At 50.1% G+C, this 24,365-nt stretch overlaps 1 protein-coding gene across 3 annotated transcripts in view; it reads right to left on the bottom strand.

Moving 5' to 3' along the window:
• Positions 1-21,058, bottom strand: part of STAG3 (stromal antigen 3) — an 80,939-nt gene extending 59,881 nt beyond the window's left edge. For all 3 annotated transcript variants that reach the window (XM_053243814.1, XM_053243813.1, XM_053243812.1), the window contains exons 1-10: positions 20,695-21,058; positions 20,462-20,603; positions 20,192-20,314; positions 19,790-19,886; positions 19,327-19,403; positions 18,982-19,186; positions 18,743-18,894; positions 11,643-11,716; positions 11,413-11,536; positions 8,790-8,888 (exon numbers count right to left, since the gene is read on the bottom strand). In XM_053243814.1, coding sequence (XP_053099789.1) covers positions 8,790-8,888; positions 11,413-11,536; positions 11,643-11,716; positions 18,743-18,894; positions 18,982-19,186; positions 19,327-19,403; positions 19,790-19,886; positions 20,192-20,314; positions 20,462-20,603; positions 20,695-20,927 — 1,326 coding nt within the window. In that variant the 5' untranslated portion in view covers positions 20,928-21,058. The remainder of the gene's footprint in view (positions 1-8,789; positions 8,889-11,412; positions 11,537-11,642; positions 11,717-18,742; positions 18,895-18,981; positions 19,187-19,326; positions 19,404-19,789; positions 19,887-20,191; positions 20,315-20,461; positions 20,604-20,694) is intronic.
• Positions 21,059-24,365: the final 3,307 nt, after the last annotated feature.

Genomic DNA, 24,365 nt, shown 5'->3' on the forward strand with positions numbered 1-24,365 from the left:
TCCTCCACAGAAACCCTGTGGGTGACAATACAAGGCCTGAAAGGGAACGTGCTATCGCCCACCTGATCAAAATGCCGACAGTGACTGGGAGTTGCAGGAGGAAATCAGGGAGGCATCAAGGAGAGGCAGGGCTGTAATCATGGGTGATTTCAATTACCCACACATAGACTGGGTAAATTCAGAGTCAGGTCAGGACAAAGAGGTCAAATTTCTACATACGCTAAATGACTGTGCCCTAGAACAGTTGGTCTTGGAACCGACCAGAGAGAAGGCCACCTTGGACCTAATTCTGACTGGCACCCCGGATCTGGTGCGGGATGTCAGTGTTATTGACCCTTTAGGGAACAGTGATCATTGTGCCATCAAATTCAGCATACATGTGGGGAGAGAATCACCAAGGATGTCTAACACAGACATTTTGAATTTCAGAAGAGGAAACTTCTCCAAAATGTGGAGTATGGTAAAAGGAAGCTGAAAGGAAAAATCAGGAGAGTCACTTCGCTCCAGAGTGCATGGAGTTTACTCAAAACCACAATACTAGAAGCCCAGTTAGATTGTATACCCAAAAAGAGGAAAGGTACCACTAAGTCGAGGAAGATGCCAGCATGGCTAACGGGTAATGTCAAGGAAGCCATAAAAGGGAAGAAGACTTCCTTCCGAAATTGTAAGGCCTGTCCAAATGAAGAGAACAGACAGGAACACACACCCTGGCAAAAGAAATGCAAGGTGACAATAAGGGAGGCGAAAAGAGAGTTTGAGGAACATTTAGCTAAAAGCATCAAGGGGAATAACAAAAACTTCTTAAATACATCAGAAGCAGGAAACCTGCCAGGGAGGCAGTTGGACTATTAGACAATGAGGGAGTGAAAGGGATTATTAAGGAGCATATGGAGGTTGCAGAGAAGCAAAAAGAGTTCTTTGCATCCGCCTTCACGGCAGAGGATACTAAGCATATACCTGTTCCTGAACCAGGCTTTTCGGGGATAGCGGCTAAAGAACTGAGCCAGATATAAGTAATGAGGGATGATGTTCTAAACTTTCTGGAAAAACTGAAAACTAACGAATCACCAGGGCCGGATGGCATCCATCCAAGAGTCCTCAAAGAACTCAAATGTGAAATTGTTGACCTCCTTGCTAAAATATATAATTTATCCCTGAAATAGGGCTCTGTATCAGAGAACTGGAGAGTAGCAAATGTAACACCGATTTTCAAGAAGGGATCCAGGGGTGATCCAGGAAATTACAGGCCGGTTAGCTTAACATCCGTTCCAAGCAAATGGATGGAAAGCATCCTCAAGGATAAAATTGTAAAGCACATAGAAGAACAAGACCTGCTAGGAGTGAACCAGCATGGCTTCCGCAAAGGGAAATCTTGCCTCACCAACCTTTTGGACTTCTTTGAGAGTGTCAACGAGTGTGTGGATCAAGGTGATCCAGTTGACATAGTCTACCTGGACTTCCAAAAAGCTTTTGACAAAGTTCCTCATCAACGACTCCTGAGAAAACTTAGCAGTCATGGGATAAGGGGACAAGTACATGTGTGGATTGCTAACTGGTTGAAAGACAGGAAACAGAGAGTATGTATAAATGGAGAGTTTTCACAATGGAAGTAAGAAGTGGGGTCCCCCAGGGATCTGTACTGGGACTGGTGCTTTTTAATTTATTCATAAATGATCTAGAAGCAGGGGTAAGCAGCAATGTGGCCAAATTTGCAGATGACACCAAACTCTTTCAGGTAGTGAAATCCAAAATGGATTGTGAGGAGTTCCAAAAGGATCTCTCCAACGCTCCCTGTGCAACTTCCTCTTCTTTTTTCTCTTTTTAGCCGAGGGTGGGGTCCGGGGATCGTCGTGCCCGGAACGGTTACGAGCATCTGGATCCCGGCCACAATGGTGGGGGGGCGTTTGCCGCGGTTCGTTGACGGTGGCATTGCTCCCCCTGGCAGAGGCCATCCTGCTCTCCTCCTTGGAAACGCCCTGCCACTTGGGCGGGAAAAGCCTCTGGCATGCTGCAAACTCCCTCCTCGCGAGGAGTCCCACTCCCTGCCTGGCTGCCATGCACTCAAAGATGCCCCAGGGGAAGAAGGGGGAAGAGCAAGGGGGGGCAGGGAAAGCGGGGGAGAATAGCAGAGAAGAAAAAACTTTTTTTTTTTTAAAGGGACAGCACGAGGAAGGAGCAAGGAATAAGACAGAGAAGGGAGCAAGTCTGCCAGTAAAGCGGACAGGAAAGAAGAATAAGGGAGAAGCCAAGAAGGTTGAAGCGAGCTAAGCGAGAGCTACCTCTGGAGCGAAGGCAGGAAGTAGAACTGAGAGGATCCGCCCACATGCTGAGGGTTAAGGATCTTCTAAGTATGACTACTTCCTGCCTTCTGGAGCATGTGGAGGGATGTAATCCACGTTGGGTGACCTCCTACACCAGCCGAGAAGAGGTCAATCAAATGATCAAGGGCCTAGAGCACCTTTCTTATTCGGCAAGACTACACCTGGGGCTATTTAGTTTAGGAAAAAAACAAATGCAGGGAGACATGATAGAGGTCTATAAAAGCATCCATGGTGTGGAGAAAGTGGATGGAGAGAAATTCTTCTCCCTCTCCCATAACACTAGAACCAGGGATCATCCCATGAAACCAATTGCCAGGAAATCTAGGACCAGCAAACAGAAGTACTCTTTCATACAATGCATCATCAACTTGTGGAATTCTCTGCCACAAGATGTGGTAACAGCCAACAACCTGGATGGCAACAACCTAGAGGGGTTTGGATAATTTCATGGAGGAGAAGTCTATTGACGGCTACTAGTCGGAGGGCTGTAGGCCACCTCCAGCCTTGGGGGCGGGGTGCCTCTGGGTACCAGTTGCGGGGGAGTAACAGCAGGAGAGAGGGCACACCCTCAACTCCTGCTTGTGGCTTCCAGTGGCATCTGGTGGGCCACTGTGTGAAACAGGATGCTGGACTAGATGGGCCTAGCTGATACGCCAGCTGCACCCGTTTCTTGAGTTAGACGACCCCAAAACAGTGGTACATCTGCTGAAAAAGGCCAATTCCATGCTAGGGATCATTAGGAAGGGGACTGGAAATAAAACTGCTCATATTATAATGCCCTTATACAAATCTATGTTGTGGCCACAACTGGAGTACTGCGTACAGCTCTGGTCACTGTATAGTATATTAAGAAGGATATTGCAGAACTGCAAAGTTGCAGAAGAGGGCAACCAAGAAGATCAGGAGCACCTTTCTTATGAGGCAAGACTACAGCATCTGGGGCTCTTTAGTTTAGAAAAGAGGTGACTAAGGGGAGACATTATCAAGGTGTATAAAATTATGCATGTAGTGGAGAGGGCGGACAGACAGAAATTTTCCCCCCTCTCTCACAATACTAGAACCAGGGGTCACCCCATGAAACTGAAGGTCAGGAAATTTAGGACCCACGAGAGGAAGTTCTTTTTCACACAGCATATAATTAATCTATGGAATTCTCTGCCCTGGGATGTGGTGATGGCCACCAACTTGGGTGGCTTTAAAAGGGGCTTAGACAAAGTCTACTAGTTGGTGGCTATAGACCACCTCCAGCCTCAGTGGCACCAGTTGCGGGGGGGCAACAGCAGCAGGAGAGAGGGCATGCCCTCAGCTCTTGCCTGTGGGCTTCTTAAAGGCATCTGGTGGGCCAGTGTGTGAAACAGGATGCTGGACTAGATAGGCCTCGGGCCTGATCCAGCAGGGCTGTTCTTGTGTTCTTATGAGTTTATCCTCACAACAACCCTGTGAAGTAGGCTAGGCTGAGAGAGAAGTGACTCGCCCAGAGTCACCCAGCAAGTCTCATGGCTGAATCGGGATTTGAACTCAGGTCTCCCCGGTCCTAGTTCAGCACTCTAACCACTACACCATGCAGGCTCATCCCCCTACCCCAGTAGGCGCTGAGGGCAGCCAGTTCTCAGGCAGCAGCTAGAAGGGGAGAGAGGGGTGGCAGTGGGAGCTGGGCAGTTCCAGGAAGTTCTGGGAAACATTCCCTCAAGATTCAGTCTCAGCTGTTAAAAGCCAGTAAATGCAAACACACCTCTCATCCATGATTTATTTATGGATGAGCATGCTGAGCCAGTATGTGCAAGGAGACTCAGGGGAGCAACAGCAGGAGAGAGGGCATGCCCTCAACTCCTGCCTGTGGCTTCCAGCGGCATCTGGTGGGCCACTGTGCGAAACAGGATGCTGGACTAGATGGGCCTCCTTGGGCCTGATCCAGCAGGGCTGTTCTTATGAGACCTGGTTGGACACGCTGGGTGGGGTGGGTCTCTCCCAGCTCTATCCTTTCGGCATCCCAATCCTACAATAGCCCCACCCTGTGGGTCAGGGAGGGGGACACGCAGTCATGTCCACTTAGACCATCTCAGTAGTTCAAGTGTTGTCCCGGATGGGAGGGCCTTTAAGACAGGACACATACTGACCATCCCACTGCATCTCAGTCTCTCTGCCTGCGCATGTGCAGGGTGATGGTGGTGGTGGTGTGTTCACAGATTTTATTTTTATTTTTCAAATTCATAGACTGCCCCATACTTCCATCTCTGGGCAGTTTACGACATAAAACAGATTAAAAATGAAAACTTTAACACAATTTGAAAAAACACCATCCAGTTAAAAAGCCTGGGTGAGAAAAAGCTTTTTTCACTGTAATAAATAAATAAATAACCAAGAAAACAAGAGCGGAAGGAGAAGCTAAGTCTGCTAGGGCTGGTAATTTTCTAGGGTTTGATTTCTGGCTGCCTGGGTTTGTGTCTTTGACAGAGGAGAAGCCCGAGTGGGAGACTGACTCCAGGTGAGTGTCTCAGCTTGTGGGAGGGGCCACATTCCTGAAGAGAGTCAGTTTGACTGCTGGTCTTGAATACAAGGCTTGGCCCAGGGGAGCTTTGCAAATGGATAATGAGGGAGTTTTGCAGGAGTTTAGCAGGAGACTGCTGGGAAACTCTGTGGGGAGGTACACAAGTGGTGCCGCTTCATCACAGGGGAGACACCCAGTGCAAGAATATGGCGAGTACTACCCAACATTTGTGATTTTCCTGGACAACAAAACTAAGAACCATTAATTGGCTGACAACTGTACCCAGTACTTAGCTTCAAGCCCCATATACACTAAATAACCAATAAAACTAATTATGAAGGTAGAATGCCAGCAGCGGAGGGGCTACTTCCCAGTGCACTGCACAGAGTGTCACATGTATGACTGCCTGCCTGAGGGGCAGAAGTCGTGGGTGTGCACTCAGTGCAAAGAGCTCTTGGCTCTCAGGGAATGGATTCGTCCCCTTGAAGCCAAGGTGGCTGACCTGGAGAAGCTCAGGGAGGCAGAGAGGTGTGTGGATGAGACCCTCAGGGATGTAGTAGAGGCATCCCACTACCAGGCTAACAGTGCTTCTGCTGTCATGGAGAATGAGGGTCTCGGGGAAGGAGGACATCAGTCTGAGGAAGAGGGCAACACTACCCCTTCCTTGAGTGATATAACAATATCCTCTCGCACAGAGAATACTCTTCCAGGGAGTGGTGCCTCCAAGTAATGAGTGATTTGATCATTAGGAGCACAGAAAGATGGGTCTGACACACACATGTAGACTTGCCTGCCTGGTGCAAAGGTTGTGGACGTCACACTGCGTCTAGGTATACTGTTAGGCAGTGCTGGGGAGGAGTCAGCTGTGGTGGTGCACATCAGCACCAACAATGTTGGGAAATGCAGTCGGGAGGTCCTGGGAGCCAAATTTAGGCTGCTAAGTAGCATATGGAAGTCCAGGACCCCCAGGGTAGCGTTCTCTGAAGTGCTACCTGTTCCATTATAGACAGACAGACAGACAGATATAGAGCCTCACTATTCCATTTGGAATTATTTGAGAGTGTCAACAGGCATGAGGACAAAGGTGATCTGGTTGACATAGTCTACTTGGACTTCCAAAGAGCTTTTGATAGAAGTTCCCCACCAAAGGCTCTTGAGTAAACTTAGCAGTCATGGAATAAGGGGACAGGTTCATGTGTGGATCGGTAATTGGTTCAAAGACAGGAAACAGAGTAGGACTAAACGAACAATGAAGGTAGGTAGATAGGTAGGAAGTGGGGGCCCCAGGGATCGGTACTAGGACCAGTGCTCTTTAACTTGTTCATAAACGATCTAGAAGTTGGGGTGAGCAGCGAAGTGGCCAGATTTGCCGATGACACTAAACTATAATGTTCACAGCTTTAACATTGTTAGACAATGTCAGAGAACGTTGCATAAGAATGACATTAAGACCAGTGCAGTGGTTCAGTCAGCTAAGAAGTTGAAACAACAACTGGTGAGAATGAGGTTCTATGATGGGAGATGTGACAAGACAGATTGCCCAGTATGTGAAACAGGGGAGGGGAGTTGTGGATTAAAAGGAGCAGTGTACAGAATAATTTGTAAATAGTGTGGGGAGTTTTATATTGGAGAAACAGGAAGAGTCACTCGATCTAAGAATAATCCAGTATAAATGGCAGGCAAGAGTTAAAGGAGACCGTGGAATATATTGGCTGTTAAGGAGCATGCCATGTAGGAATGCAGACACACACAGCTGCATGACCTTGGTTCCCTTTCTCTCGTCTTCTTCCACCCACACCTGTTTACCTCATTTGATTGAAATTACTGCCAGAGTGTGCGTAATTAAAGCTGTGAACATCATCAGCAACTGATCCACAGAAGATGGAGGAACAACACTGAGGCTGGTGTCTGAAGCCAGAACGTACATTTGTTTTTAACATGCTTTAAACAACATTTTTACAAGGTATTATCTGTTTTTACCTAATAAATTTGAAGGTCTTAAAGGAATACTTGGGAGTATAAACTGTTAAAAATCATAAGAATCATTCAAACAGTGGTCCAGAACAGAGATTTAGCACCATGTTGTCTGATGTTTCTGGTTTTAGAAAGTAGTATTAGGCACCCAAAAAATCCAAGATGGTGGCTAAAAATCCAAGATGGTGTCAAGATAAAAGATCAGCAGATTCTCAATGATACAGACCTGAGATTTGGCAGAAAAGTTGTCAAATGTTTATGCTTTTAGAAAAAGGAGAGGAGAGCTGGTCTTGTGGTAGCAAGCATGATTTGTCCCCTTAGCTAAGCAGGGTCTACCTTGGTTGCATATGAAACGGAGACTAGAAGTGTGAGAACTGTAAGATATTCCCCTCAGGGGATGGAGCCGCTCTGGGAGGGGCAGAAGGTTCCCTCCCTGGCAGCATTTCTAAGATAGGGCTGAGAGAGATTCCTGCCTGCAACCTTAGAGAAGCCGCTGCCAGTCTGTGAAGACAATACTGAGCAAGATAGACCAACAGTCTGACTCAGTATATGGCAGCTTCCTATGTTCCTAATGTTAGGCACCCAATAAATTCAATGTGATGCTTAAAAATCCAATATTGTGGCTAAATATAAATATGGAGGTGCAATATAAAATGTTAACAATCAGAAACATTCCAATATTGAATCAGCAGAAGTGCTGCCAGATGTTTGTTTTAGGAAGTAGCTTCTGACACCACAAAATCCAATATGGTGGATAAAAATCCAATACAGTGGCTAAACAGAAATTTTGGGTCACAATCTTAAAATTCTTCAGTCATTTGAATAGTGATGTAAAATGGAAAAAATATCATTAATATTGTATAAAATATATTTTATTTGGTGGAACTGTATATCAGTATTTGCAACAAGACACATTTCTTCAGAAACTGAGCCAAAACATCTTATTCATAATTAATGCTAACATTACTATATGGTTCTATTGAGTGTCTATAAAAACATAAAAATATCCCTGCTAGATCAGGCCCAAGCTTTGGAGAACATGCTCCACAGTTGGAATGCCACAGCCAAAAATGCAGTTGCCACCTGCCTGATCTCTGATGGCTGGAGGGGCACCTGGCCAAGGACCTGCGATGAAGACCAGAACAGCTTGGGAGGTACATGTGGGAAGAAGAGATTGTCCTTGAGTTCCCAAGCTATACTGAGCTTTCAAAGGTAAGCACTAGCACTTCCCAAACCGTGCTTGGAAACAGGCTGGCTGCCCACGCAGCTCTTTCAACAGAATACGTTCTCTAGGACTGGCCCCAGTTAGTAGCCACAGTAGCTGTATTCTGAAGGTTAAGTAGTCTTCAACAGCAACCCCACGTAAACACATTGCAGGAACCCCATCTAGCGTTTACTAGACACAGACTGATGTGGTCATAGGAGATTGTCACTCTTCAATCAATTCAATGAAGATACATTTAGATTATGAAGAAATCTGAACGTCCTCCTCAGATGTTTCAACTTATGAAAGAAATGGGAACCCAGCCACGAGGAAAGATTATGCTTTCCGTGGACCTGACAGGTCCCAGCTCCTGCCGGATCGTTTATTAACCCCATCTTATTGAAAGGGCTACCTTGGATGCTCCCATGTGCCAGTGCCAACCATCTTTGGAATGTGAGGCCAAAGAGGGTCTTGCTATGCCAAGTGGCTTCTCTTGCTCTATGCCATTTAACAAGACCTGCTGTCATCTCACAAGAGACTAAGCCACCACAATGAGACTAAAGAGGTCTAAGCTTGCAGGGTTTAGGAGCAGCCGAGCTAAAACCTCATCACGCAGCAGATTCAGATACCAGAGGGTGGCTGTGTGGCAACTTTCCCTTCAATCATCAGAGAGCTAAACATTACCTTTTCTGTTAAATGCATCAGGGGGCTCAGAGGATTTCAGCAACTCAAGAGTGGCAGAAATGGAGGAGCTGAGAATTTCTGGGGAGCCACAGGGCTCAGCAGTCAGATGAGTGCTTACCTTGAAACGGCTGGTGAAGAGCCCCATGTGGGCAGCCATCTCCCGGCTGCGATACAGTCCTTGCAGGGCAAGCAGGCACTTGAGACGGACCTCCCCCTGCTGCAATAGAGAGAAGGCAAGGAAAAAGGAGGAACCACTCCTAATCAGTAGGGAGCCAAGGATTTGCTGCCCCCACCGCTGCAGCAAGGGTAGGGGTGGCGAGGGGAAAGTCCCTTTCTTCTTCTAAAAACCACTGCTGCGTGGCAGGATTGGGGAGTCCTAGCCCATCTCCTTATGTCCCCAGAGCTTCCAAGCAGGGACAAGGAGGACAGGCTTTGACTAGAAATGCTCTCACTGCGAGGCGGGAGTGTTCCCGCTAATTTTTTCCATCTGTGTGCAGAATGAGTTTTGTTCTGGGTGGCGGTATCAATGTGCATGTGCATTCAGAGTGGGGCCTTCCTGATTCAACCAGAGCGGGATCTAAAATTTACTGAGCAGACCTCAAAAAACTTGTGAGCATGTGCACATGCACACGGCTTAGAGGGAACACTGCAAGGCAGTTTCGCATTTTGTGGCGTGGCAAAGAGATCTGCCACCGGATTGTGCCAAATTTGAAGTCCATTTGAGCAAATGTCCTATTGCTGAGCAACGGCTCTGCCTGGTGTACTTGTCTGTGGCTTAATTAGTCCACCTGTATGTTAAGTTTCCCCTTTTTAAGAGACCCAGCGTGGTGTAGTGGTTAGAGTGCTGGACTAGGACCGGGGAGACCCCAGTTCAAATCCCCCTTCAGCCATGAGACTAGCTGGGTGACTCTGGGCCGGTTAGGGTTGTGAAAGAGAGACTTAAGTATGTAGTACACCGCTCTGGGCTCCTTGGAGGAAGAGCGGGATATAAATGTTGTAATAATAATAATAATAATAATTAATAATAATAATACATGGCCGGCAATGAGAAAAGCCACACGGGTCTCTGTCCAGGTCAGGATCTGTTGAGCTTCCTCCATCAGAGACCTCAACCTGGTGCCACCCTGCCCACTTATATGGGCTTTGGCGGTGGGGTGGTTCATTCTTATGAAGACATGCTTTGCATCATGACTGGCTGGAACTCCAGGAAAGCGTTCTTGATCACCTCAGTTTCCACCCACACTGTTTCTCCTCCTCTGACCACTAGCCTTGAATGGGTAAATCTAACTCGATATATGGCAGCTTCTTATGTTTGGCTGAGATTTGATTTCCACCACCATTTTCTGTGCTTCAGGGCAAAGCCAGTACAGAGAGCAAAACCTCTCCGTCACTGCTGCCTTCACGAACAGCCACAAAGTGGCTGATCCCAGCAAGTTGCCAGCTGCTGCTAGGTGGTCTGCAGCTGGAGGTTGCAAGCATGACCCACCTCCCTTTCCCTGCTGACTACTCACTAATCCACACAAGGAAGGAAGGAAGGAGAAACACTAGTGACAGAACAAAAGGCACCAAGGCTCCTGCTCTGGAGTAAGACAGAGTGGAAGCTGAGAGGCAAAGGGGAAACTCCCCACAAGAACAGCCCTGCTGGATCAGGCCCAAGAAAGCCTATCTAGACCAGCATCTTATTTCACACCGTGGCCCACCAGGTGCCTCTGAGAAGCCCACGGGCAAGAGGTGAGGGCAGGCCCTCTCTCCTGCTGTTGCTCATCTGCAACTGGTATTGAGAGGCATCCTGCCTCTGAGGCTGGAGGTGGCCTACAGCCACCAGACTAGTAGCCGTTGACAGACCTCTCCTCCATGAATTTGTTTAAGCCCCTTAAAAGAAGCCTCCTATATATGGCTGAACTAAAGCTGAATTTCTACTGGATCTGCCTTGAGAGCAGGCGGGAGGAGCAACATGACACTAAACACTCCTCCCTCCACCCACTGAGGGAGAGAAGAGGGCTCCCTGTCCCAAGAGGGCTCATAACCTAAAAAGAAACGTGAGGCAGCCACCAACAGCAGCCACAGGAGGCTTGCTCTGTTGGGGTTGGAGAGGGACAGTTGCTCTCCCCCTGCTAAAGACCAAAATATCATTCAGTAGTTAAGGTATTGCTTCTGAACTGACTTAATAGCTTTTTATTCACAAGCCGCTTTGAATGGACGAGCCTGGAATGTTTCGAATCTCAACTCAGTGATGAAGCTACTTAGGCAAGTAGCCTATCCCATAATGGCTTCCCACCCTTCTCTGTAAAACAAGGCTAGTACTGGCAGACCTTACCCATTTGTTTTACAGGTGGCCCTCGTTACTTGCGGTCCTGGCACCCAAGGTGTCACCTATCTACAGGCAGGCAATATAGGCCCAGCCTCATTATCCACAGTTTAAAAAATTAGGCAAAATTCTTTCTGGATGGCCCGAAATGACTTCCTACGTCTGCTTGGTTGCAACTCCCAGCATCATCCCCCCCCCCCGCCCCCGCGAGAGCTCCTTTTTTCTGTGATTGCCTCTTGCATATCAACAGGGAGGAGAAAGACAGCTAATTCTGATAGGAGCCAACTTAGTGGCCAGCTCGGAGTCAACATGTAAATATAGTAAGTGGCTAAGAACACAGGATAGCTTGTACATTCTTGTCTCTTCTCCTCTGAGCAGGGAAGTTGCTCTGCTTAGTCTGGGAAAACACAGCCACCTCTCCAGCTACACCTACCTTGTCATGCAGCATCCAGCCAATGTACTTGAGATAGCCATCAGTCAGGAAGGAGGCGCTGTAATGCTGAATCCACTGGCCCATCTCTTCAATGCAAATGGCACGGATTTCAGGCACAAGGTCCCTTGACAAGACAATCATGGGGAGTGTGTTGCCATGAACAGCTCGATTCTCTGATCCCCATTCTGCTTGGACTCACCCTCACCACCTCCCATCCCTGCTCAACCTACCTATAGCGGTGAACAAAGACACCCTTGAAGATAGCATTCATCAGATTCTCAAGCTCCTCCTGCTTCTCCTGGAACTGGGAAAACACAAAGCAAGATACCAGAAGTTCAGGGACTTACTAGAAATAGGAGTTCTAAGAAATCACAAATTCTAGCTAACACAGCTTGAGATGCAAACTGCAAAGCCATGAGTGTTGGTAAAAAAAAGAAGACGACTGCAATCCTACATAAACTGACTTTGGAGGAAAGGAACATTGGTACTCACCGTGAAGGTTTCTTCTCACTGGTGTAGAAGAGGTCACCCAACGTGAGTTATGTCTCCCACATGCTCCAGGAGGCAGGAAATAAAATTAATTGAAAATTCTTTAACCCAACCCGTGGGCAAATCCTCTGTTACTTGAACAGCTCTAACTCCAGGCGATTAACACACAAAACAAATCTCCCCCTGAAAAATATGCAAAGAGCATATTCCCGGACAACAGATCCAGCCCCAGTCTTATCCCGGGTGGACTTGGGTGACCTCTTCTACACCAGCAAGAAGAAACCTTTACGGTGAGTACCAATGTTCCTTTCTCAGCTGGTGTAGGAGGACACCCAATGTGGGTCATACCACAGCACACAACCACGGGTGGAAACAAAGCCCGGGCTGGATCTACTGACCGGGAAGGACCTGTTGCAGGACCCTCCAGCCAAATGCCGCTCTAGACAAAGATCTAGCAGCAGCCGCCTCAGACGTGCTGCCAGCCATTGGAAAAATCTGTGAGTGTAGACTCCACTCCACTGGATGTACCTTTTGCCAACTCAGCCAGCCTGCCTGCTCATTGGATACCCCGCACACATGGTGGGAGATAATCAAATCCAGGTGAATTTCTGTCCAGCTCATCAATTCCACAGTCTGCAGGTGAAGGGACTTGGACCTTGTCGCACCCCCCATCGATTTATGTGCGCTTTTGTTGATCTACTGTCCATGCGTACAAGAATGTTCTTGCCCAGCAGAATCAGATGAAAAGCCCTCATGGCCAAATACACTGCCCGGCGCTCCAGCCAACTGATGCTGTGACAGAATTCCACCTCCACCCAATGACCATGTGCAAATTGATTTTGGCAGTGGGCCCCCCAACCGAACAAGTTGGCATCCATGGCCACAACAGCCTTGGGATTGTTTTAATGAAAGGCAGTATACAAATTTAACCACCAACCAACCAAATAAAGTAGGGCTCACCCTTGAGGTTCTCCCAGAGCATCCACCAGTAAAGAGAATCGCAAAAATCCCCTGGGTTCATCATCCTCTTGTCGCCTCTGGAAGCAATGCTTTGCTGAAAAGGAAGAGCAGCCCACTGAAGTTGACAGATATGGAACCTGGCCCAGGGTACTGAGTCCATGGCTGCCACCAGGAGCCCCAGGAGCCTGGCCAGACGGAGAACTCGCACTGAGCCATTTGCTGTCACCTCCCCCGTCAGGGATATAATGGCTTCCATCCTGTCCTGAGGTAAGTACAGGTGGCAGGCTCTGGTGTCCATTATCATTCCCAAGTGCCGGAGCCTTTGTGATGGTACTAGATGGCTCTTCCCCTTGTTTACCAGGAACCCAAGGGTGCGAAGCGTTGACATAGTCTTTTGCAATGCCACGTGAACCTCTCCTCTAGTGCTCGCCCTGATGAGCAAATTGTCCAGGAAACAGAAAAGGTGGACCCCCTGCAGGCTTAGGTGAGCCACAAGGTGCACCAGGACTTCCGTGAAGATACGGGGCACTAATAAGAGGCCAAATGGTAATGCCTGGTACCAATTGTTCTCCCATATAATAGAAGCGAAGTAGTGGTCTGCTGTTGGGATGAATGGGGACATGCAAATAGGCCTCCTGAAGATCTATCGATGCCAGATAATCCCCTGCCTGTAGTGCTTCTGCGATGGAACCAAGAGTCCCTATTCGTAACTTCCTTCTGACCACACGTAAGAACAGTCCTGCTGGATCAGGCCCAAGGAAGCCCATCTAGTCCAGCATCCCATTTCACACAGTGGCCCACCAGATGCTCCTGGAAGTCTACAGGCAGCAGTTGAGGGCATGCTCTCTCGCCCGCTGTTACTCCCCTGCAAATGATACTCAGAGGCATCCTGCCTTTGAGGATGGAGGTGGCCTATAGCTCACCGACTAGTAGCCATTGATAGACTTCTTCTCCATGAAGTTATCCAAACCCTTCTTAAAGCCATCCAGGTTGTTAGCTATCAACACATCTTGTAGCAGAAAATTCCACAAGTTAAGTGATGTGTGAAAAAGTACCTCCATTTGCTGGTCCTAGATTTCCTGGCAATCGATTTCATGGGATGATCCTTGGTTCTAGTGTTATGTGAGAGGGAGAAGAATTTCTATCCACTTTCTCCACACCATGCATGACTTTATAGACCTCTATCATGTCTCCCCGCAGTTGTCTTTTTTCTAAACTAAATAGCCCCAGGTGTTGTAGCCCTGCCTCATAAGGAAGGTGTTCTAGGCCCCTGATCATCTGGGTTGCCCTCTTCCACACCTTTTCCAGTTCTACAATGTCCTTTTTTAGATGTGGTAACCAGAATTGTATGCAGTACTCCAGGTGTGGCCACACCATAGTTTTGTATAAGGGCATTATAATATTAGCAGTTTTATTTTCAGTCCCCTTCCTAATAATCCCTAGCATGGAATTGGCCTTTTTTACAGCTGCCGCACATTGAGTCAACACTTTCAATGAGCTGTCCACCATATTTTAGCAAGGAGGTTGGCAATTTCACATTTGGGTTCTTAGAGGACTTTTGGATGGAAGCCATCCAGCCCTGGAGATTTGCTAGTTTTTTGTTTTTCCAGACAGTTTAGAACATCATTTTGTCACTTCTATGTGACTCAGTTCTTTAGCCTTCATCCATGAAAGCCTGGTTCAGGAACAGGTATATGCTCAGGATCCTCTGCCGTGGATGCAAAGAATTCATTTAGCTTCTCTGCAACGCCCATATCCTCAATCCCTTTCACTCCCTCATTGCCTAAAGGTCAAGCCACCTCCCTAGCAGGTTTCCTGCATCTTATGTATTTAAATACTTGTTTATGCCCCTCAGATTTAAGACGGCCCTTGACAACCCGTTCTTCTTTGGCACTGTGAAAGTTATCTAATAGACTCCTCTGCCCTGCTGATGACAAGGAACCTACTCTACCGTTCTTATGTCCAATAAGTGTTGAATACCTAATAGTCCGTTGTGTTTTTTCAGGTTTTTTTACCTTGATGTGGATATGGGATATGAATTGGCGAACGCACTCAAACAGCGTATTACAAATATAGAGTGTCAATCAGATATAGGCAAGACCCTGAACTTTCTGGCTAGGGAAGGACATAGGTAAGTCACCTCTCCTATGCCATATCTAACACAATTGGAAATCCCGACGCATAGGAAGACCGTCACATTGGCACGATGCCATGCCCTCCCCTCAGACATGCTAGAAGGACACTATAGGAAAATTCCACTATCAGAACACCAATGCCCTTGCGGCACAGGGCAAACAGAAACAGAACACTTCCTACAGCAGTGCTCGTGTTACAGGGACATTTGTGCCCCTTTCATACTACCGTTGCTACAAGATTACCCTGATTGTACAGACCAATTTTACACCTCCTTGCTGCTTTCTGATAGCAACCCTGCTACCACCTACAGAATGGACAGATTCTAATTAAAATCCAGCAGACGATGACCTCAACTTCATACCTAATGCCCAGCTTTATGAACTAGAATATAGTCTCACAAGGTGCCTCAGAGCTCTTCAGGACAGCCCTACACCCATTAGCTCCGTAACTCCTGGACCTTTGCTTTGATGACTTATAGTTCCCCTGGATGATTAAATATGGTGCATCTGGATTATCAACTTTCCCCAGCATTATAGACTTCTCAAGGGAGGTGGGTCTTCGCATAATGTGTCCGAAGTATGATAGTTTGAGCCTGGTCATTTGTGCCTTGAGTGAAAATTCTGGATTAATTGTATAGTAATCATTATATATCCTGGCTCTTAAGATGTAATAGACAGGTTTGAATAGCAACTGTCATTTTGGGTTTAGATATTGTATTCTGGATACTTTTAGCTACTCTCTCTTTTAACATGTAATCAACCTATATTTTATGCTGGTCCATGATCATAATAAAGATTGATTGATGTTGGTGTGGACAAGAACCTCTCCCTTGGTTGACTAGCAAGTTGTATCCTGTACCTGTGGTGTACCAGGAAAAGAACCCATCAATCTGAAATGGATGCTTTCCAGACAGGCCAGAAGTCCAACAGGCGAAATCCCTCCCCCCCAGCCCCCACCATGTTGCCTAGGGCCCTTGGCCTGGGTACTGAACAACTGTTGGTTCTAGATGTTGAACCCCAGCCTGCCCTGACCTCTGGGCCTGGTCCACTGTGATCTATATGATCTCAGAGGTTCCTTCTTGCAGAAAGAGGGTTTAAAGGCTCTAAGGGTTGCACGGGCTTGTGAAAATAATCCTTGTCCTCCAGCCTGTATGTTGACAGTAAGGCCTTGCACTTTTGTTTCCACCAAGACATCCTTCAGAGCCTCACTACCGAAAAGTTTTTCCCCTATATATGGTACAGAAGACAGACTGGATTTAGAAGTGTTGTTCACCTTCCAATATTTTAACCAAATATTACGCCTAGCCAGTATGCTGGCACCAACTGAGCATGCTGAGAAATGAACAATGTCCAGGGTAGCAGCTGCTGAGAATGCTGCTGCCCTTTGAAGTCGAAACAACTTGCGCCTCATCTTAGCTGGGTCAGATAGGGGATTGTTGAGGAGCACGTTTATCCACGGCACCGAAGCTCTAGAGACCAAGGAAGCTGTGGCACTGGCCCAAATTGCCATCGCCATGGACTCGTGTGCCCTACACATAGCTGCTTCTGCTTTTTTATCCGCTGGATCCTTGATCGCTGAATCCCCATCCCTGGGGACCACTACTTCACTGAGGAGTCCCCCAAATGGCGCATCTGTAAGAGGCACCTTAAGTAAAGATTTCATCCTCAAAATTATATCACCTATTAGACAGTCCAAAGGCCCGTTTTGATGTGGATATAGTGGCCCACTCCTCCTCAATTGTATTAGTGAAACCTTCAGGCAGCGCTGATTTAGTCTGTAGTGTCTTCGATTTAGGTAGTACCAGAGATCCCTTAGATACAGGAACCACAGGGATTCCCAGATGATGTTGACTACAACTCCCATAATCCCCAGCCAAAGGCCACTGCAGCTGGGGGTGCTGGGAGTTGTCAGCATCTGATGCCAGTGCTGCTGCTTCTGGCCCTGCGCTAGGGAGCTTTGGTGGCAGGATTTGCGCCTGGGCTCCGCACGCTACTCTCTGGGCTGTTTGTCGGGGGCTGAGGTGAGTTGCTGTGGCCCACTGGCACCTACAAGGCTCCCTCCCGCTTCTGCCATTGCCACTGAGCGTTTTCGGCTCTCCGGCAATTTCGGCGGGAAGAGCTGTTGTCGGGCATATCCCTCCCTGAATGCCAGGACACCGAGGCTTTTCTTCTCAGGCATCAGCCAGGAGAAATGGGACGGAGAGTACGAGGAGGAGGACAGAGCCCCAGGGAGAAGTAGTGGCAGAGGGTGAAGCAGAGGCAAGATAGGGGAGAAAGGAAAGCTTTTTTGGGGGGGGGAGGACAGAGAAAACAGCAGGAGGTAGTTGCAGGAATAAAGAGAAGGCTAGTGAAGCGAAAAGGGGGGTAAACAGGTGGAACAGACTGGGGTAAAAGCCAAAGACTCCAGAAAAAAGGGTGAGCTGTAGCGAGTGTGTTTCTCTGGAGCCGAGGCAAGAAATACATTTTAAAAATTGTTAAATCAATAAATAAAAACTGGGAGGATTTGCCCACAGGGGTTGGGTTAAAGGATCTTCAAATAATTTTATTTCCTGCCTCCTGGAGCATGGGGGTGACCTTCTACACCAGCTAAGAAGCCCCACTGAACATTGTGGAACTTACTTCTGAGAAAGCATACAAAGAATTGTGCTCTAGTAAGAGAATCAACACTACTCATGCAGACAAGGTCTTCCCTCCAAACTTGTGTTTGGTTTTCCAAAGAGCTTCTAGTGTTTGCAGTGGAAGGAGCACTGCCCAGCTGCTCAGAAGCAGTTTTAAGGCATTCTGCAGCAGCCCCATCACTACACTGCTGACGGAGCACTGCCCATCACATCAGCCAGTACTTGGAATTACAACAGAAGGGATGGAAGACAGAACATATATCAAAAGACCACCACCACACACATCTTTGGTGCAGCCATAGGGTTAGCTGGCCAAAGGAGCCATCAGGGAGTGTGACTGCACTTCTGAATTTGCAGCTGCACTGATTATGACATTCTTACCAAAAGGTATGGGGACAACACAAACCCAGATGCTTTTAAGAGAGACTTCTTTGTTGTATGAAAAAGAAATAAGCTCTCATTGCATAACTAGAGCAGAACTTCCAGTGGCTGGGGTCTGCTTTCCCCGAGGCACTATTCCACACCATCCTATGTGTCCTGTCTCTTTAAGATTAGGTGTGTGTTGGAATCCATCTGACTGCTTCAGTAATGTAGGCCTCTTCTGCCTGGCCAAGAGAAAGAGACTTGTGCCCACTGACCTGCAACTACACCATGGGGAAATGGCTTGCATGCTGCAGGATGGACATGTGCAGGCACCTAACGCAGTGAGGAACAGTTCTCTCCATCCTGCTCTAATGGCCAGGCTCCCCAGCAACCACTGCTGAGCCTCGTTTTAAAAGTTGTCCCCACATCTAACTGCATATTTGAGGATAGCTCCTCCCCAGTTCAGAGATCTGTAGCAAGAAGGACAACCAGGGAGAAAAGCATCTGGGGGTGGGTTTACCTCAATTTTTTTTTTAAACTGGTGATGGAACTCTTCCTCCACCCCCACCCCTGGACTTAACGTCCCAGCACCAAGAACCACAGCAGCACTTTAAGCATCTTCGTGTCCCCTTTGCTGCTGCTGCTTCAAGACTGCCCGCACACATGCCTTTCCCCTGAGGAAGGCCATGCGGCAGACTGGGTGGGCCTCAGTCTGGTTCTGCCCAACAGGCCCCAGCTCCCCCTTTGCAGCAACCCTCTACTTACCTCTTTCCGCTGCTCCAACAGCCCTTCCAGCTTCTCTGGGGCACGGCGGCTTGGCCCCTTGGCCCGCTCAGCTTCATACTGCCGCTGCCTGTTGTCTTTCTGCAGACTGATGCTCAGAGCCACGCGCACCAAGCCCGTCATCAGCTTCATGGCTGGAGTGGAAGACGAGGGTACAGCATGGGCCTTCCCAGCCCCTCTCAAGGCGAGTCTCCTCCTCTAGCCCCCCGCCACTCTCCTACCTGCCAAGGTGCTGGTGTGGCGGAAAGCACGCACTTGAGAGTCAGACATGCCAATCAGCAGAGCGATGAGGCTGTCCATCAAATACTCATCATAGGCAACACCATACTGGGCATGGTGCACAAGAAGGGCCACGAACTCACAGAACCCCGCCCGGAACCGTCGCCAGGACAGGGTGTTCAGTGACAGTGGGTAGTCTGCCGAGTCCTGGGTTGGACAAGAGAGAAGATTCAGCTAGGCACGACTGGCATCTCTCTGCTAGCCACCCTGCTCCAAGGCAAAGTAGCTACAAGGGCACCCTGCTTGGATTTGGCCTCCCCAGAAGATTCCCTTTACTCAGCTCTCACCTCATCAAAAGATTCTGTCAGCTGCTGGATGATCTCAGAGTTCTGGAGAGTCTTGAGGTTCTCCAGGGTCACTACACCTGCCAGGGAAGGAGAGAGAGGCAAGTGCTAGACTCACTGACTGCAACTACAGTGATGCAATCAAGGGATTAAAGCCAGAACCTGGCAGGTGGTGCTTGGAAGGCAACAGCAACCAGCCAAAGTACCAGCAGGAAACAAGAGAGCTCCCATCAAAAGGCTGCCCCCAACCGCACCTCTGTGTTGTTCAGGGACAGAACAGGGTACCCAGCTGCAGTCTCCTGCTCAGCCCCAAGTCTGCACCCTCCCTTCGCTCTCTCTGCAGCTAGCCCTAGAGCAAGCCTACCAAACCAGCAGGAAAGGGAAGCTGCCTCCTCGCTAGGGACAAGGCTAGGAGGAGCCCAGGTGGTTGTGATGACCGCATGCAGCCACAGGAAGGAAGACTCACCTCTGCAGCCGCAGGAGCACACGAGGAAGTTGAACAGCTCCAGGAACCCGGACTCCCGGTCCTTCTTGTAGCTCTCAAGCCAGTCATCGACTACGGACTAGGGCAGTTGGGCGAGGAAAACACGGGGGGGGGGGAGTAAGCACGAGCTTAATAGCAACAAGCCCGACACGCAGCTGTTTTCAAGGGAAGACAGCCGGGCTCGGCGTCACCTCCCTCCCTCCCTCCGGGAGTGTTGAGGGTTGTCATAGAAGGAGGCGCAAGAGCGGCCCGTTGGCGGCCTCCGACGAGGGGTGGCCGGAGGAAACGGCCGCGGCGTCCTCCTCCGAGCCGGCCCCTCTGCGCCAGCCAGCCAGCCTCCCTCCCTCCCTCCGGGCAGCCCCTTGGCCGCCGCCGCCCTCTCACCTCCAGGGCGCTCTTGCCCGACGCCACCGCCGCGAAGAGGCTGCTGCTGCTGCTGGGCCCGGGCCCTGCCGCCGCCGCCGCCGCCGCCTTGCCCAGGGCCCGTCTCTGGGGCTGCCTGGCTGCCTGCGCGGAGGAGGAAGGAAGGAAGGAAGGGAGGGGGGGGGGGAGAGGCGGCTGAGGGCGCTGGCGGGGTCCCGGGCCGGAGGGGCGAGGCCCCGCAGGACTGGAGGCCCCGGACTGCCCGCCCGCCCGCCCGCCCCCGCTCCCTACCAGGCTCCCGCTGCGGCGGGGAAGAAGGCGGCGCCCCTCGAAGTCCGAGCTGCCCGCCGAGCCCGCGCCCTCCTCCGAACTGCGGCTGCGGCCCCTGCTGCTGCTGCTGCTGCTCCTCCTCCTCCTCCTCGGGTGGCGGCCCCTGGAAGAGCAGCAGGCCGGGCTGAGGCGGGCCGCGGGGCTGGGGGGGGAGCAGCGGGCCCCGGGCCCCCGCCCCGCCCCGCCCCACTCACGAGCCCCGCCGCGGGGAGGCCGGTCCCTCCGGGCTGCTGCTGCTGCTGCTGCTGCTGCTGCTCCTCCTTGCCGCCGCCGCCCTCCTGCTGCCGCCGCTGCTCCGGCGGGGGCCTCCGCCTCCTCCTCCTCCGCCTGCGCCTCCTCCCCGCAGCCGCGTCAGGGCCGGGCCCGGCGGCGAAGCAGACGAGCGGCTGCTCCGGCTCCTCCGCGGCCGGCACCACGGCGACGGCATGGCGGCGCGTGGGGCTTCCTGCGGGCGGACCCTCGGGCCGTGGAAGCCGCCCGGCGCCTCGCGGGACGATGCGGGCCCAGCAGCAGCTCCGGCGCCCGCCTGGCCGGGAAGAAGCGCGCGAGCCGCCGAGCCAGAGGACGCGCCTGCCCAGCACGCGGCGGCTCTTGGCGGCGGCACCACGTGCGCATGCGCGGCTGCTGCTGCCGCCGCCACCCCGCGGGAGAAGCAGCCCCGCCCTCCTGCTCGCCAGGAACGCTGGGAGTTGTAGTCCCTCGGCACTGTGAGCCCCACCCGGAGAAGAGAGAGGAGACCCCGCTGCCCACAGCGGCAGGGCAGGGCAGGGCAGGGCAGGCTGCTGAAGGGGGGCCCGTGGAGGAGAGGCCGAGGCGGAGAGAGCCGGCCGGAGGGGGCGGGGGGCGGGGGGGGGGCACGCTCGGCAAGCGCCGCCACCCGCCTGCTTTGCTGGCCGCAGCGAATGCCCGCGGGGGGAGGGGGGCGGGGGGGGCTCCTGGGGGGCTCCGGGCCTTTCCTTCTCCGCCCGCGCCCACCTCGTTTGGCGGGAGGAGGAATCTCTCCCTCCTCCTCCAGGCCGAGCAGATCCCTGGACTGTTTCCACGCAGGGGGTTTTTACGAGTGCTGGACCAGGACCAGGGAGACCCGAGTTCAAATCCCCCTTCAGCCATGAGACTTGCTGGGTGACTCTGGGCCAGTCACGTCTCTCTCAGCCTAACCTACTTCACAGGGTTGTTGTTGTGAGGAGAAACTCAAGGATGTAGTACACCGCTCTGGGCTCCTTGGAGGAAGAGCGGGACATAAATGTAATAATAATAATAATAATAAGGCAGCAGCAGCAGCAGCAGCTCCTCCTGAGCACGTTCTGCCCTCGGCCAGTGACTCCTGCATTGCGGGCAGGACCGAGGAGGCGTCTCCTCCTCCTCCTCCTCCTCCTCCTCTTTGCCTCTAGGATCCCTCCAGGGTCCCCCTCACCGGCCTCGGAGGCTTTGGCTCTCCTTGTCTCCTGGCTGCCCTGCTGTGGCTTCTGGCGCAGTTCTGAGACGCCCACCCGCGGCCTGTGCCCTCCTGCTCCCTCCTCCGTTGTGGCAGGGGCGTCACGAGGCTGGAGTGGGCCCAGAGACAACGTTTTAAAATGGGCCCCTCGCTGATGCACACACACTCACTTCACGTGTGACTTGCCTCTGGGGGGCCCCTCGAGGCGTGGGGGCCCCCAGGCAGCCGCCTCCCCTTGCCTAATGGTAGTTAAGCCCCTGCATTGTGGCTTGTGTCCCCATTCCGAGGAAGGCGGGAAGCCTCCCTTAGAAGCCCCCCACCCACCCCCGTGGCTGATGAGCCCACGTCCTCTTGCACAGGGGATACTCCGGGGCGCGGGGGGGGGGCTGGGGGCTCCTTGTTGTGGAACCTTCAGGAAGGCCATTGCGTGATCAAATTCAGCATATCTGCAAGGAGAGAATCGCCAAGGAAGTCTAAGACAGACACTTGGGACTTCAGAAGAAGTAATGTGGAGTTTACTGAAAAGAAAACGGAAAGGTAAAATCAGGTGTGTCGCTTTGCTCCAGGATGCATGGAGTTTATTTAAAACTACAATAATAGAAACCCAGTTACAATGTATTCCAAAAAGGAGGAAACGTACCACCAAGTCAGGGAGGATGCCAGCATGGCTAACAAGTAAAGTCAAGGAAACTATAAAGGGGAAGAAGACTTCCTTCCGAAATTGCCTACTCAAATGCACAAGAACAGAAAGGAACACAAACTCTGGCAAAAGGAATGCAAGGAGACAATAAGGGAGGCAAAAAGAGAGTTTGAGGAACATTTGGCTAAAAGCATCAATGGAAATAACAAAAACTTATTTAAATATATCAGAAGCAGGAAACCTGCCAGGGAGGCGGTTGGTCTGTTAGATGATGAAGGAATGAATGGGATTATTAAGGAGGATATGGAGGTTGCAGAGAAGCTAAATGAGTTCTTTGCATCTATCTTCATTGGCAGAGGATACTGAGCATATACCTGTGCCTGAACCAAGCTTCTCAGGAACAGAAGCTAAAGAACTGAGTCAGACAGAGGTGATAAGAGATGACGTTCTAAACTGTCTGGAAAAACTAAAAACTAGCAAATCGCCAGGGCCAGATGGCATGCATCCAAGAGTCCTTCACGAACTCAAATATGAAATTGCCAACCTCCTTGCAAAAATATAGAACTTAAACCTACAATCAGGCTCTGTACCAGAGGACTGAAAAGTAGCCCATGTAACACCAGTTTTCAAAGAGGGATTGGGGGTATGGGGTGGCAGACCCGGGAAATTACAGGCCAATTAGCTTAACATCTGTTCTGGGCAAATGGATGGAAAGCATACTTAGGCCAGGAAAACAAACAAATGGATCACAGAACAAATCAATTCAGAATTTTCACTCCCACAAATGACCAGGCTCAAACTATCATACTTCAGACACATTATGCAAAAACCCAGCTCCCTTGAGAAGTCCAGAAGGCTGGGGAATGTTGATGCTGAGAAGAAGAGGACAACCAGCAGCAAGGTGGATGGACTTGATTACGACAGCAATCAATGCACCATTGAGAGATCTTAAAGCCAAGTTGAAGACAGATCATCCTGGAGAGAATCTATCTATGTGGTCGCTAAGAGACAGCACCGACTTGACGGCACTTAATCAATCAATCAATACTTAAGGACAAATTTGTTAAGCATCTAGAAGAGCAGGCCTTGCTGAAGGAGAACCAGCATGGCTTCTGCAAAGATAAAGCTTGCCTCACCAACCTTTTGGAGGAATTTGTCAACAAGCTGAGGCACTCGCCTGGAATGAAAGCCCCACTCAGGCGACTCTTGTGTCAAAGACACAAACACTTCCACCCAGCCAGAAACCAAATCCTAGAAGATCACCAGCCCTAACAAACTTAGTAGTTTCTCCTTCCCCTCTTGTTTTCTTGGTGATTTATTTGTTTATTTTATTTCCTGGCTGTGTTCCCTTCCTTGATCTCTTCTTTAGGAGAGAAATACAAGCTTGCTGCTTCCGCTTGCTCCCAGACTAGCAGGCAACTACCGTCAGCCTCATCCAGCAGGGCTGTTCTCATGTTCTTATGAACCTGGAATGACTAGCAGGTTGCAAGAGCTGCTGAAGCCTGGGTTGGAGAATGGTCTGGTTTTCAATATTTATTTATTAATTAAAATTTTCTTATATACCACCTCCTCCAAAGACTCTAGGCAGTGGACAACCACAACATCAATATGTTAGATTGTTTTGAAATATTACATATTTCATAGGTATTCTTCTGATTTCATTTCTTATTATCACTTATATGATACAAACCCTGAACAAACCTTACCTCAGGGGTTCTGAAAATTGGGCCCTCAGCTGTAGTTGCACCAACTTCCACAATGGCCGGATTTGTGGCTGGGGATGATGGGAG

The sequence above is a fragment of the Hemicordylus capensis genome, chromosome 4 (assembly GCF_027244095.1).
Source record: "Hemicordylus capensis ecotype Gifberg chromosome 4, rHemCap1.1.pri, whole genome shotgun sequence".
NCBI classification, from domain to species: domain Eukaryota; kingdom Metazoa; phylum Chordata; class Lepidosauria; order Squamata; family Cordylidae; genus Hemicordylus; species Hemicordylus capensis.